General features: G+C 38.9%; 1 protein-coding gene across 6 annotated transcripts in view; it reads right to left on the reverse strand.

Moving 5' to 3' along the window:
* CUTC (cutC copper transporter) overlaps positions 1–14443 on the reverse strand; it is a 44536-nt gene that overhangs the window by 8760 nt on the left and 21333 nt on the right. For 3 of the 6 annotated variants that reach the window (XM_023754845.1, XM_023754843.1, XM_023754846.1), the window contains exons 2-6: positions 10915–10986; positions 7113–7172; positions 4784–4993; positions 4122–4157; positions 680–813 (exon numbers count right to left, since the gene is read on the reverse strand). In XM_023754845.1, the coding sequence (XP_023610613.1) occupies positions 680–813; positions 4122–4157; positions 4784–4993; positions 7113–7172; positions 10915–10966 (492 nt within the window). In that variant the 5' untranslated portion in view covers positions 10967–10986. Of the gene's footprint in view, positions 1–679; positions 814–4121; positions 4158–4783; positions 4994–7112; positions 7173–10914; positions 10987–13374; positions 13397–13999; positions 14154–14208; positions 14368–14443 lie in introns of those variants that run through there. The other 3 variants (XM_014456884.2, XM_023754847.1, XM_023754844.1) reach the window with 3 other exon arrangements.

The raw sequence follows: 14443 nt of genomic DNA on the forward strand, positions 1-14443 counted from the left end.
CAGGGGTAGATGCTCATGCAGGAGCTGCCCCTGTGTCAGTGCGCTCCCACAGGGGAGCACGCTCAGCCAGAAGTCGGCTCATGGCTGGCGAGTGCAGCGGCAGTGGCAGGAGCCTCTCCTGCCTCCGCAGCAGAGCTAAGGATGTTTGACTGCAGGCTTAAGGGGAGCAGGCCTAAGCGGGCAGTCAGACATCCCCTGAGGGCTCCCGGACTGCAAGAGGACCCCCCCGCCCCCAAGTGCACGAATCTCATGCATCGGGCCTCTAGTCTTGATATAAAGAAAGTAATGAGAGAAGAATATAGTTTTAGTTTTAGAATTCACCTAAAATGATAATTACCTCAAATTTTATATGGGATCCCCTGAGTATACGTAGACAGTCAGTGAGAAGATATGGCTTAAAACTATGCAATGCTGATGGCAGAGAAAAAGTAAAATTTGCTCTGGTTACCCAAATTAGGAAAGATCCTTAGGCATTGTCTATAATCTGATTTTAAGAGCCCTGATTACTAAAAGAGCTCATGTGAAAGAAGTAAAAATTATATAAATATATTATTGCATGCTTGTTTTTCTTCCTATAGAGTAAACTTGAAGTCAGTAATATTTAGTTTCACAACCCATCTGAACAGCAGAATATCGGAAGAACCACAACAGTCTCAGGAAGAAAAGAAATTGCATGTACCTGATCTATGAGTCGCTTTATTAGAGGTAGCCCTTCTAGCGCTGAGCTGTCACAGCCACTGGTCAATACGCGTTCAAATCCCAAGGTTAACAGAGTCTCTAGCGCTGCCATTGGATCGTGAACCATGTCAAAGGCTGAAATAAATAAAATTGATTTGAATTTTGAACAGATAGTAACACAGTGATGATTAAAATGTAGTATACTAGTATACACAGTGGTATGCTGGACCTGGCTGGTACTGGCTTGCAGGAGTCCATTGTTAAATATTCAGAAATTTTGTAAGCATGATTGTTAATCCATTGGCAGCTTAAAATCACTTAAGGTGGGAGTATTTTTTTAAATCCTCACCCGAGTTTATGTTATTATCGATTTTAGAGAGAGAAACATCAATTGGTTCCCTCCTGTACGACCTGCAACCTGGGTATATGCTCTGACTGGGAACTGAACCCTAGACCTTTTGGTATACAGGATGATGCTTCAACAAACTGAGCCACACTGGCCAGAGCAAGGGGGGGGGGGCGGTATTTAAACCACAGAAATCAACAAATACTACATATCAGGGTTTCTCCCGCAAGAGCCAGTTTACCAGCACACCACAGTCTGCATACAACTGATGGTATGCATGATCATTTAGGTGGTACACATCTGAATAGATGCATTTACTTAAATGCAGATCAGAGTGAAAATTTTCCATTTCTCATTACTTATAAAAATTTCTCTTTAAAATAAATTTATTTAGGATTTAAGAAAATTATTAAATAAATTTGCACAGGAAGCAATCAGGTATGGTAAAATTATAAATGTGATAGGCAAGTGACTCAAATTTGGGAAAGTCTGCCTGAGGCTTCAGACAAACTGAGTAAGTAGGATGAAACATTACTCACCAGTTCTAAAAAAGACCTTGGTTCACATTCTCGTTATTGACTAATCGCTTGTACTAATCTATTTACCCTGCATACCCCAGGCTCATTGTACAAAGACAGTGGTTTACAACGGATTGCATGAGGTTTCTTTCCCATCTTACTTTCTAAAAGACATCTCTCCTCCCCCAAGAGTAAAGTGGCACTAGAAACCTCAAACAGAAAAATTACTTGTGCTTTGGTTTTCAGCATCGCTATATGATATGGAAGTTCTAACATATGAGGAATTAGGTGCTAGGACCCCTCCTTTCATCATTAAGTGTATGGAGGCAGCTAAATCTACTATTTTCCTTTTTTTGGTGGCAGCATCTTCTCATCAGTGATTACACTATCACACTATCTCATTAAATACATGAGTGGAAAAAATGTGGAACCCAAGCCTATATAAAAATTTGAGAACATGAAAACATTTTTTAAACTTATTGAATAGTTTAGTAAACTTATATAAAATAGGTTAGTATAAGTGCCTGCAGGTATGACCAAAAAGTCAGTTTTGTGATATGAAGGAAAAGAACAGAAATTTGAAATGATTAAAAAAAAATAGAGTAGAGAACTGCATTTATTTTATTAGAGGGGGAGGGAGAGGGAGAGGGAGAGAGAGATAGAAACATCAATGATAAGAGAGAAGGGAGAGGGAGAGGGAGAGAGAGATAGAAACATCAATGATAAGAGAGAATCATTGATCAGCTGCCTCCTGCATGCCCCTTATACTGGGGATCGAGCCTGCAACCTGGCATGTGCCCTTGACCAGAACTGAACCCAGGACCCTTCAGTCCACAGGTTAATGCTCTATCCACTGAGCCAAACTGGCCAGGGCTGAAATGATTTTCTTAGTTTAAGAACAAAAAAATATATTCAATATGATGGGTTTATTTTGAATTATTTACAATATCAAATTTTAAACTATATGTTTTTCAGATAAATGTTTACTAATTAAAATTACTTGCCATATTCAAACACTTTTTTTGACTAGCCTCAAGGTTCTGATTTTTAAGCAACCTAACATCTTTTAGTTATTGCTAGTTAATGAAAAGCACTGCTAAATAGCATGTCAAAAAAAGTTTTGTGGTGGTATTACCCATTTAAAGAAAAACAAGGTAATAATTGCTTTATTTCTAGTTTATATAAATGGATGCAAGTGCTGGTACCTACTCTTATCCTAATCTCTGAATGCCTACAAAAGGTCAGAAAAACATTCAACAATTTCTGAAACATGCTACCAAGTCAAAAAAAGATTGACTGAAGACTTCCTTCTTTTCTTGTACAATAGCAGCGCCCTCTGAAGGCAAAACGAAATGTTCCTTCATTTTACCAATGTTTAGAAAAGTGTATAGAAATTATAACTCTGATTTATAGATAGGAAGTACTTTTATATGAAATTAGATACATTTTAGAAATTATTCTGATGTAGATAAGTTATCAATACTGTAAAGCAATTTTGTGCACTGTAGTGAACATCTATCTGTTCATTGACAATCCAGCATCTATTTCTTCTTTCCTCCTTCCTAACAGAATCCAGTTCTTTTTCATATATCCACCCCCTCTCTGCCCATGAATCAAATGTTCTTCTAGGGAAGCTAACCTCACTCCTAGATACAGAAATAGTCTTGTCAACCTTAACAAGCAGTAAATTTCATTTTACTGGTCACAGTAATTTATTCTTTTTGGGGTTGCATAAGACCTAAGGCAATGAATCTCAGGATTGTTGCTTAGAATGCTGTGACAAGTGTATGTACTCGTAGGCAGTGCTTATTCTCTCCCTCTATTATCGTCCCCCACCATCTATATATATATATATATGTGTGTGTGTGTGTGTATATATATATGTAAATAGATTAATTTCAGAGAGGAGGGGAGAGGGAGAGAGACAGAAACATCAATAATGAGAGAGAATCATTGATTAGCTGCTTCCTGCACAATCCCTACTGGGGATCGAGCCCGCAATGCAGGCATGTGCCCTTGACCAGAATTGAACCTGGGACTCTTCATTCTGCAGGTTGATGCTGTATCCGCTGAGCCAAACCAGCTAGGGCCCCACCATCTATTTTTCTTCACCACCATCTATTTTTAACAACTTTTCAAAACTAAGGTTTCATATATTCTAGAAACTGCATTTCTAAATTTACAACTGTTAGTCCCAAGATCAGTATAAAGAAACCAATTGGGCCCTGGCTTGTGTGGCTCAGTTGGTTGAGAGTCATCCGCTGAGCACCGAAAGGTTACAGGTTCAATTCCTGGTCAGGGCACATACCCAGGTTGCTGGTTTGATCCCCAGTAGGAGTGGGTGTGGGAGGCAGCTGATTGTTTTTTTTCTCTCTCACATTGATGTTTCTCTCTCTCTCTCTCTCTCTCCCCTCCCCTCTCACTTCCACTCTCTCTAAAATAAAAATAAAATAATAAGAAGAAACCAATTGGTAATACTGTAACACTATAGAATTGTGTTCCAAACAAAGCTTGTGGCATTTGGTGAAATTAGAAAGCTGACATTATTCAATAGAATTTCTAAAATGGAAATGACTCACCTCGGTGGAAAGTGACTGGCAGAGGACGGCACATAGCTATAAAAGAAAGTCACATAACATGAATGATGAGATCATCACTGATTACTATATACAGAATTCCCCATGTTAGATGGGACTTATGTATCTTCCTCTCCTAAGTGAACTGAAATAATAATAAAATGGCAGCCTTTCAAATTCAAAAGTCCTATGTTTCCATTAATCTCTGATTTTTATATTTAAAAAATGATCATATACTTCTTAGAGGCACTAAATAAAAATTATATAATCTGGCTACTATAAGGGCAGCATTATATCCTCTGAGAATCTTCAAGAATACTTGGCCTAGTAATATAGATAGTTTACTTCTGTCCTCTCCATATTTCCCCATCCTCACCAAATGCAAAAGTTTTTGTGGTTTTTGGTGTAATAATTGAAAGAATCAAGGTAAACTTTCCTTTAATTCTTCAGGAACGTGGCAAAACCTGATCTATAGAAAAGAGTCAGGAAGACTATGCCACACATACCCCCCGCACAAACATCTAAAAAAACGACTATTTATTATAGTTTATACTAACTTATACTAGTGCCTGAAAAGTCAGCTTTGTGAATGTGCTTTTCTATATTGGAAATATTAAAATGCAAGCATCATTAGAGGCTTTTTGGTCTCAGATATAAATTCTTACCCACAAGCGACGTGCACAGCTCTTTGTCAATGTGTCCATCTTCAGTCAATGCCCCAAATACAAAACCATCAGCACCATAAAGCTTGGCAAGACGAATGTCAGCCTTCATCACCTCAACTTCACGATCTGAATATAAAAAATCACCTCCGCGCGGCCGAATCATCACAAAAACTGGGATCTGGACACACTGCTTCACTACTTGAAGGACACCTGTAAGAATAGGAATCAGACTAATTAAAATACAAATATGAGCGAGAAGCTCAAGGAAGTCAATAAAATATTATTGGACTTGCCCTGGCTGGGTTGGCTCAGTGGATAGAGTGTCAGCCTGTGGACTCAAGGGTCCCAGGTTCGATTCCGGTCAAGGGCACATGCCCGGGTTGTGGGCTCGATCCCTAGTAGGAGCATGCAGGAGGCAACCGATCAATGATTCCCTCTCATCATTGATGTCTCCATCTCTCTCTTCCTTTCCCTTCCTCTCTGAAATCAATAAAAATATATTTTAAAAATATTATTGGTCTTTTATATATACTCTTATGATAGTATCACTTCTACAAGAGAAGGAAGAGTTGACTGAGGAGACCAGAGAAAAGTGGACCTAAAAGGAAAGAGGATACTGAGAAGAAAAAAATAGCCCCAGAAGTTAAGTAATAAGACAATCAAAGATAAAAGAGAACAACTTAGAAAACAGAAGGAAGTTACTGCATTTTAAAAGCTCTTGTCAGTTCCCAGAACCAGGAGGTCGAAGTTCGATTCCCAGCCAGGGCATGTCAGGGTGGCAGACTCGATCCCCAGTAGGGGGCATGCAGGAGGCTGCCGATCAGTGATTCTCATCATTGATTTTTCTACCTCTCTCTCCTTCTCTTTCCTCTCTCTGAAATCAATAAAAATATACATTTTTTAAATTATCAGGCAGGAAAACAAGATGCATCATGTGGCAAAACCAACCTAGAACTCATACAGATGTTAGAATAAGCAGTCAAGTCATTAAAATAGCTATTATAACTTTATTCCATTCAAAATGTTAAGAAGCTGCATGGGAGATATTATAGACTCAAATTTCTAGAGATGAAAACTAAAATGTGTAAGATGAAAAACACAGTAGGTGGGATTAACAGTGATAAGACATTGCAGAGCAAAGTTTAGTAAACTTGAAAACAAAGCAACAGGATCTATACAAAATGAAACAGAGAGAAAAAGAAGACAAGAGCAGTTCATCAGTGAATTATAGAACAAATTTAATCAATTGAAAATATTCAATTATAAGTGTAACTGAAGTCTCTAAAAGAGGTAGTGAAGGACATTGAAAGCTGAAAATTTTCCAAATGTGGTAAAAAGTATAAATGTACAGATCTAAGAAACATGAAGAAAACTACACTCAGGTACATCATAATCAAATTGCTCCAAACCAAAAATAAAGAAAAAATATCTTAAAAGCAACCAGAGCTTGTTTGGAGGTTCTAGCAGGGGAGCACGGCTACTCCTATACCCTTGACCAGAGACCGGTCCTCTCCTCTTCATTCAAGCACACACGCAGCTTCGGGAGGGACACGCGTGGATCTGTGAGGGAGGAAGGGGACACCCACCCAGCCAGCCAGATCAGCCCTGTGGTGATCAATGGGGTAACAGATGTCGCAGCCAGACTGCCCTCACATCCTAACAGACAACTGACTCTTTAAAAAGTATCAGAGTTGTGAAAATCGCTGTGAACCTTGCGGGCAGGTTAGACAAGTGTGGAGTGATCAACCCCAGATTTGATGTGTAACTCAAGATCTAGAAAATGGCAGACCAACCTGCTTCTGGCACATCAGTTTGGTTTCCTTGTACTGACAACATCAGTGGGCCTCACAGATGATGAAGAAGCAAGACCAAAACACACGGGAGGGGAAAGCCTGGGATTCTTTTTCTAGGGGTGTACGGCATGTGTGCAAATAAAATGCCTCAGTGAAAATAATAATAAGTAGTGTGCAATTTTTAACATACGTAGAAGTAAAATGTATGTCAACGACACAAAGACCAGAAGGGGAGAAATGAAAACAAAACTCAATAAACTAAGGATGCCAAGATGGAAAGATAACAGAAAACTCTGGTTGTTGATATTACTGCACAGCAACTGAACCAATATTAAGAGCAACTACCTACATCTCAACTTTTTAATGTCTAAAAAATCTATTTGATCACATCTTTGATAGACAAGTTTATTTACAACCATAAGCCTATCTAACTAATACAATATCCATAGCATAGTTAACATGTTAGTAACACTGTAAAGGATTCCAATGAAACAAATTATCAATTGTCTCCAGGAATCCAAAAAATGGACACTTACCCATGCTGGGTGTGGTTCCTCCTTCCAGTAAGCCAGAACATAATTCAATCCGACTAGCACCTGTGATTTAAAAAAAAAAAAGCATTGCTCAGCACAAAAAATTTTTGAAAATTAAAAAATATTTTTAAAGGCACCAAAGGACTTGTATGCATGCATATAAGCATAACCAATGGAAACAGACACTAGGGAGGTAAGGGTATGGGGGGGAGGGGTGTGGCAGGGGAGAGGTCAATGGGGGAAAAAGGAGACATATGTAATACTATATGTAATACTTTAAACAATAAAGAATTTTAAAATAAAGTATTGCTCAAAAATTACTGCCCCAAATAAACTCTTATTAAATAGCAAACTTAATATTTTTTCCAAATATAGAACAAAAAGTGTTAGAAATAGAGAAATCAAATTATAAAACTAAAGTAAAAGTCTATTTTTAATTCCACCTATATTCTCCAACTCACATTATGTTACTGGTAGTCAACTTTAAGTGTTAACTCAAGTTAAACTAGGTGTCTTAAAATTTTGTATTACAGTGTTTTCTCTCCATGTACAAGAAAGAGACTTAGAATAAAGAAGTTTCTAGCCTTAGCTGGTTTGGCTCAGTGGATAGAGCATCAGCCTGCGAACTGAAGGGTCCCGGGCTCAATTCCGGTCAAGGGCACATGCCCGGTTGCAGGCTAAATCCCCAGTAGGGGGTGTGCAGGAGGCAGCCAATCAATGACTTTCATCATTGATTTTCTCTCTCTCTCTCTCCCCCTCTCCCTTCCTCTCTGAAATCAATAAAAATATATTTTTTTAAAAAAGAAGAAGTTTCTAGATTGACCATAGTGGAACTCTGGACTCTTCACTAATAAGAAAATAACAATGTTTTCCAAGAGAGTCTTTATTATTCTAAGCTTTAAAAAAGCATAGTTAATTTAAATAGCTTAACTCAAGGTAATCTCAAGAATAGGAAAATACTGAAAGCTAAAGAACTATCAGACATGGGTTATGTCAAAAGATCTCAGGAACTAGTTTGAAAAGGCTACTCCCTACCAGCCAAAGATGGGACCTTTTGAGCATCAATAAAAAGAATAACTACAGTGTGTTAAAATACATCAAATATGTCTAAATCTAGGTTTATAATGATAAAAAAAAATTCACTGAAGAATAGAGAACAAACTCATTATCTCAAAAATCAGTAAATAAGGGAAAAGAAGCAAGTATTTATTCTGCCTTTCTTGTATACCCAAACAGATGAGGGAGAATCTTCTTTACAGAAGTATACTGCTAATAAAATGTAAACAAATGCTAACCTTAATACTGTACCATTCTGCAAACCCTGCTAAAATTATTAGATGAAAGTTAACAAGCAACCTTATAAAGAATCGATTAAGCTGACAATATCTGAATCCATTGATCAATCTTAATATCACAAAATAGAAGAAACTAAGATGTTATCCTCTTAATTGATGTAACAGAGAGTAGTATAACAATGTTATCTGTAAAGTATCTATAAGAAACTCAGATCTGAATTTGATTAAGCCTCTGGGTTAACCATAATTTTACAGGAAACATAAGAGTCTGAGGAACATATTAAATGATACTAAATATACAGTCAGCAAAAATATTCTAAAAGATGAAAACCACAGTTTCATTAACAAACTACAAGGGAAAAAAAGAATTAAAGAAGAGAAACACTGAAATAGACAAAAGACATAACAAATAAAATGTTTGGATCTTGACTCAAAGAACTGTAAAACAAAACAAAACAAAACTGTATGAGCTAATCTGTAGGAGAAATCTGAAAACTAACTGGGTATTTTTTGATGATATTAAGAAACAAAGTTTTAAGACATGTTAGTGATACTAAGGTTATTATTTTTTAAAATTGTTCTTTTAAAGATACATACTAAATTATTTGAGGATGAAATGACATGGTGTCTGATATTTGCTCCAGAATAATCTAAGGGTGGAGGAGGGAAGGTAGTTATATAGATCAGGGGTCAGCAAACTACTATGGCTCACAGGCCAAAGGTCCACAGTTTATTTTTGTTATGGCCTGCAAGTTGAAAAAGTTAAAAAAAAAATAACATCTTTATTGACATATAATTCACATACCATACAATGCACCCATTTAAAGTGGATAATTCAATGGTTTTTAGCGTACTCACAAAGTTTTGCAACCATTACCATAATCAATCTTACAACATTGTTAATCCCACCCCTAAAAAACTCCCACCCATTAGCAGTCACTTCCCTCTCTCTCCATGTTCCTCAGTCTTAGGCAACCACTAATCTACTTTCTGTCTCCATAAATTTGCTTATTCTGGACATTTCATAAAAGTGGAATCATACACTACATGGTATTATTTTTACTATTTGTTTTCCCACTTATAATAATCTTTTAAAATTCATCTGTGCTGCAGCATGTACCAGTACTTCATTGTTTTTTATTGCCAAATTAAGAATGGTTTTTACATTTTCAAAGGATATTTTTTAAAATATATTTTTATTGGTTTCAGAGAGGAAGGGAGAGGGAGAGAGAGATAACACATCAATGATCAGAGAGATATTTACTGATTGGCTGCCTCCTGCACGGCTTGCACTGGGGATTGAGCCCGCAACCTGGACAAGTGCCCTGGCTGGGAATCAAACTGTGACCTCCTAGTTCATAGGTCAATGCTCAACCACTGAGCCACCCAGGTTGTACTCAAAGGATTATATTTAAAAACAAAGATGATGCAGTCCTGGCCTGGTAAGTCAGTTGGTTAGAGCATCGTCTGGGTATACCAATGTTGCAGGTTGGATCCCTACTCAGGGCACATACAAAAATCAACTAATGAATGCATAAGTAAGTGAAACAACAAATTGATCTCTCTAAAAAAAAAACCCAAACAAATAAATTAATTAAAAATATTTTTTAAAAAAAGATGCAACAAAGACCAAATGTGGCCAGCAAAGTTGAAAATATAAACTATGTTGCTCTTTACAAAAAAGTTTGTAGACACCACCACCCCCCTCCCACCACCCTCCAACACTCAAAAGAGATGAAAGACTGGTCATGTACTGAAAATGAGAGAAGCAAAGTAATGGGTACATGCGGATTCATTATACTATTTTCTCTATTTTTATATACGTTTGAAGTTTTCCATAATAAAAAACTAAAAAATTTCCTGATCCTGAGATGCTTCCTTATTAAAGCAGTTCACAGTGCAAAAGAAATCTTAAGGTAAAAATAATGTAAAAAAAAAAAAAAAGATAAGCTAGAAGTCCTAATAATGAAAATGGTAACAAATCTCTAAAATCATCTTTAAATCAATTAATTTGAAAAAAAATAAATCTTTGCTAAGTTCAATAAAAAAAAGATGAAGTTGATGATCAGTAAGCACTATTGTGGACACTAACTCAAAATGTAAAGTACTAGGGAGTAAGACTAAAAAATCATAATTTTCCAGGTTTTTTAGTTGTTTTCAAAAGAATTAATAGAATCCTTCCTAATCACAAAGGCTCCCAAGGTCAGTTCACAGGATGCATTTTCAGACTCTTAAAAGGACTGTAGCCCGGCTGGTATGGCTCAGTGGTTGAGTGTTGACCCATGATCCAAGAGGTCACTGGTTCAATTCCCGGTCAGGGCACATGACCAGGTTGCAGGTTTAATCCCCAGTTGGGCACATGCAGGAGGCAGCCAATTGGTGATGTTTTTCTCCCATCGATGTTTCTATCTCTCTATTCCTCTCCCTTCCTCTCTCTCTAAAAATCAATAAAAAAACGTATTTTTTAAAAAAGGACTGGAAACTGTCATTCTGTCTCTAATTTTTCTTACCTCCTCTTTCTGCATTTACAGCCGACTCCACTGAATCAACACACACTTCCATGAGAAATCCATCTGCTGTTCCTAAAACACATGAAAAACAATGCAATACCATGAGGGGACTATTTATCCAGACCCATCTACCACTATCATTTTATATTTTGCTGCCAAAATTCAAATGTCCAATAGAGTAAAGTGTTTAAGTATATAAGGGGCCATGAATGCAATAAAATATCATGTTAATTATAAAACTGATGTCTTTGGACTATGAAATAAGAACACTAACATATAAAAAATTATACTGAAAACAATATTTACTGAATGCCGAATTAATCTTCCTAAAACACAGACCTCATCACATTCCAGGTCAGATGCTTTCAATGCTTCTCAATGAGTGCCTGCAGAATACGTTTAAACTTCTTTACAAGGAATATATGTTTAAGTGCTAGGATGGACCTCAAATCCTGGCCCCCTCCAAACTTGTATGACCTTAGACAAATTACTTAGTCTAAGTTGTCTGTACAACAGAGTAGACTGTAGTACCCACCCCAGAGTAGTGAAGATAAATCATGTAAAGTGATACTACCAACTAAGTGTGCAAAAAGTACTAGTTTCATGAACCACAAGGTATTTTCTCTATATGCCTCCAGTTGTCCCTAATGCTCATTCCTGCTCTTGCTTATGCCATCTCCTCAATCCACAAAGTCCTCCCAGCTCCATCTTTGACTGCTAAACTCTTCCAAGACTCGTGTCAACCCTTATTTCCATACTTCCTGTCTCCCAAAGTAGGAAATTGTATCTCCCTTTTTTGAATTCATATAACTTTTTTTAAAATATATTTTTATTGATTTTTACAGAGAGGAAGGGAGAGGGATAGAGAGTTAGAAACATCGATCAGCTGCCTCCTGCACACCCCCTACTGGGGATGTGCCCGAAACCAAGGTACATGCCCTTGACTGGAATCGAACCTGGGACCCTTCAGTCTGCAGGCAGACAGTCTATCCACTGAGCCAAACTGGTCAGGGCTGAACTCATATAATTCTTTATAAGTTATATGGTCTTCTTTAAAACACTAACTGTATCTCTTCAAGACACGATTTTCTATCTATTATTATTTATGTAGATAAGTGTTTGATCACTCTTACTTTATCTAAAGTTCACAAATAAGGTCTTTTTCCCCACAAAGGTTACTTTTTAACTTACTTATTGATTTTAGACAGGGAGGAGGGGGGAGGAGAGAGAGGGAAAGAAAGAGAAACATCAATCTGTTATTCCACTTATTCATGCATTCATTGATTGATTCTTTTATGTGCCCTGACCAGGGATCGAACCCACAACCTTGGCATATTGTGAGGATGCTCTAATGAGATAAGCCACCTGGCCTGGGCCTAAGTAAGGTCTTTATGTGAGAAATCTTTATTATCACCCACAGTAAGCCACAGTGTCTACCATGGTCCACAACAGTCAAGCAAACATTTACTAAAGTCTGAATAATTACAAATTCATAAAAAGTCACATATCTACGCTAAAAAATATGAAAATAGAGTTTTGCATTTTTTTCTGTAAGCTAAACATATAATTTTTAAAAATTAAGAATTCTGAATGCATACTTCATGCAATATCTGAAAGAATGGTTATCACATACCGATAATGACTATAACTAGGTGCTGGGATTTGGAATGCCTTTACTGTTTTTACTTTCCTACATTGCTTGATTTTTCTTCTACCTAATATTGATTTTATCATTTTTTTAAAAGCAATTTTTAATTTAAAAAACAAAAATCTATCCTGGCTGGAGTGGTTCAGTAGTTGAGCATCGACCTATGAACCAGGTCAGGGCACATGCCTGGGTTACAGGCTCAGTCCCCAGCGGGGGGACAGGCGGGAGGCAGCCCATCATGATTCTCTCTCATCATTGATGTTTCTATCTCTCTCTCCTTCCCGGAAATAAAGAAACAAAAACAAACATATTTTAAAAAAAGAAAAACATATCATCTGCTAAGATCAAGTTGCAACTGTCTCATTTATTTAAAAGAAGACTATCAGACTATCAGTCTCAAACTGTGAAAGAGTTAAGCGCCACCCTGTGCCCTTAACCCACAGAGCTGCATTAATTCTGAGTTTCCGGACCAGCTGTCAGGTCAATCTAACTGGACAATGCTGCAGGGGTACCGTTTACCTCGTGCAAGAAAGGGCCTTGGCTAGGCTAGGAGAGGGTGGGGACGCACACAAAAGGCTATGACAGAAGGCAGAGTAAGGCAAAGCAAAGTTCTTATGGGGATCAAAGAAAAAGGTATTTGTTTGGAGCAGTTCTCAAAGTGCAGTAGGTCAGTTAGCTCTGGGGGCCTTCGGGATCTTAGAATCTTCCATGATCCTTTCAGGGTCTGTGCAGTGAAAAATTGCATGATATTAAAATTTTATTTGCCTTTTGCACTTTCATTATTTCACAAAGTGCAGTTTTGGGGAGGCTACCTGACATGTCAGACCGAATGCAGAAGCAGGTATAAGAACACAGGCATGAGAATTCCATTAAGCCTGATAGTCAAGAGGTCTGCACAAACACAAAACATCGGCACTATTCCATTTTGTTTGTTGAGGAAAACAGTTCTTCTTCAGAAAAAAAAAATGTTATTTGCGTTAACATGCAATGGGTTTATTATGGTTATTTTCTAGTTAATAACTGTTTTAAAACTTTGTTTTAATTTTAAATACAGTCAGTATCAATAGATTTAACCTATATAAAAACGGTCTTTGAGGTCCTCAATAATTTTTAGGAGGGGAAGGGGATCCGAGGACCGCTGGTTTGGAGGAACCCGGAATTCACGGAGGGGTCTGCCAAACCCCTAGCACCTGCCACGCCTCCTACCCTGGGCGACAGGAGGAAGGCGGGACTCCTCTGCCCCTGGTGGCTGCGTGGCTCCGGAGAACCCCCTCCGCCGCTGCAGCAGCCGCAGGTGATGGAGCGGTCAGCACAGGGTAGGCGCTGGGCTCACAGAGATGCTCGAGTGGCGACGCGAAACGTGAGGCTCGGAGAAGTTAACCAACTTGAAGACAATCGCGCGACGATACACGGGGGCCCCGGGACTCGAACCCACACCTCTGGCTCCAGAGCCGGGCCGCTCTCACTGCACGCCCTTCTCAGGCACCCCTTCCCACGTGTTTACAGCGGGAATGGCAGAACCCGTCGCGCAGGGGACCCCGAGGGAAATCGCGATCAATCCATTGGCCGATCAGAAACCCCGGCAGGCCCGCCCGCTCCCGGCAGCGAGGGGGGCCGTCCCCTCCCCGCCCCGCCCCTTTCCGCACCGGTCTTCCCGGACGGCATCCCCTGCCTCTTCATCCTCCACACGGTCCTCCCTCGCGAGGCTACGGTTTCCACTCGGATCCCGGTTTTGGTGCGCGCGACCAGGGAAGCTCGTTCCCACCACTGCGCGCGCCTCCGCGCGCCCCTGACGTCCACGCCCCAGCAGCCCCCGCGAACGCCAAGTCGCCGGCGCAGGCGCAGTCACTGCTCACCCCGCTGTCTCGGGAGGAGGAGCTC

This window comes from Myotis lucifugus, unplaced genomic scaffold, assembly GCF_000147115.1.
Source record: "Myotis lucifugus unplaced genomic scaffold, Myoluc2.0 scaffold_66, whole genome shotgun sequence".
Taxonomy (NCBI): domain Eukaryota; kingdom Metazoa; phylum Chordata; class Mammalia; order Chiroptera; family Vespertilionidae; genus Myotis; species Myotis lucifugus.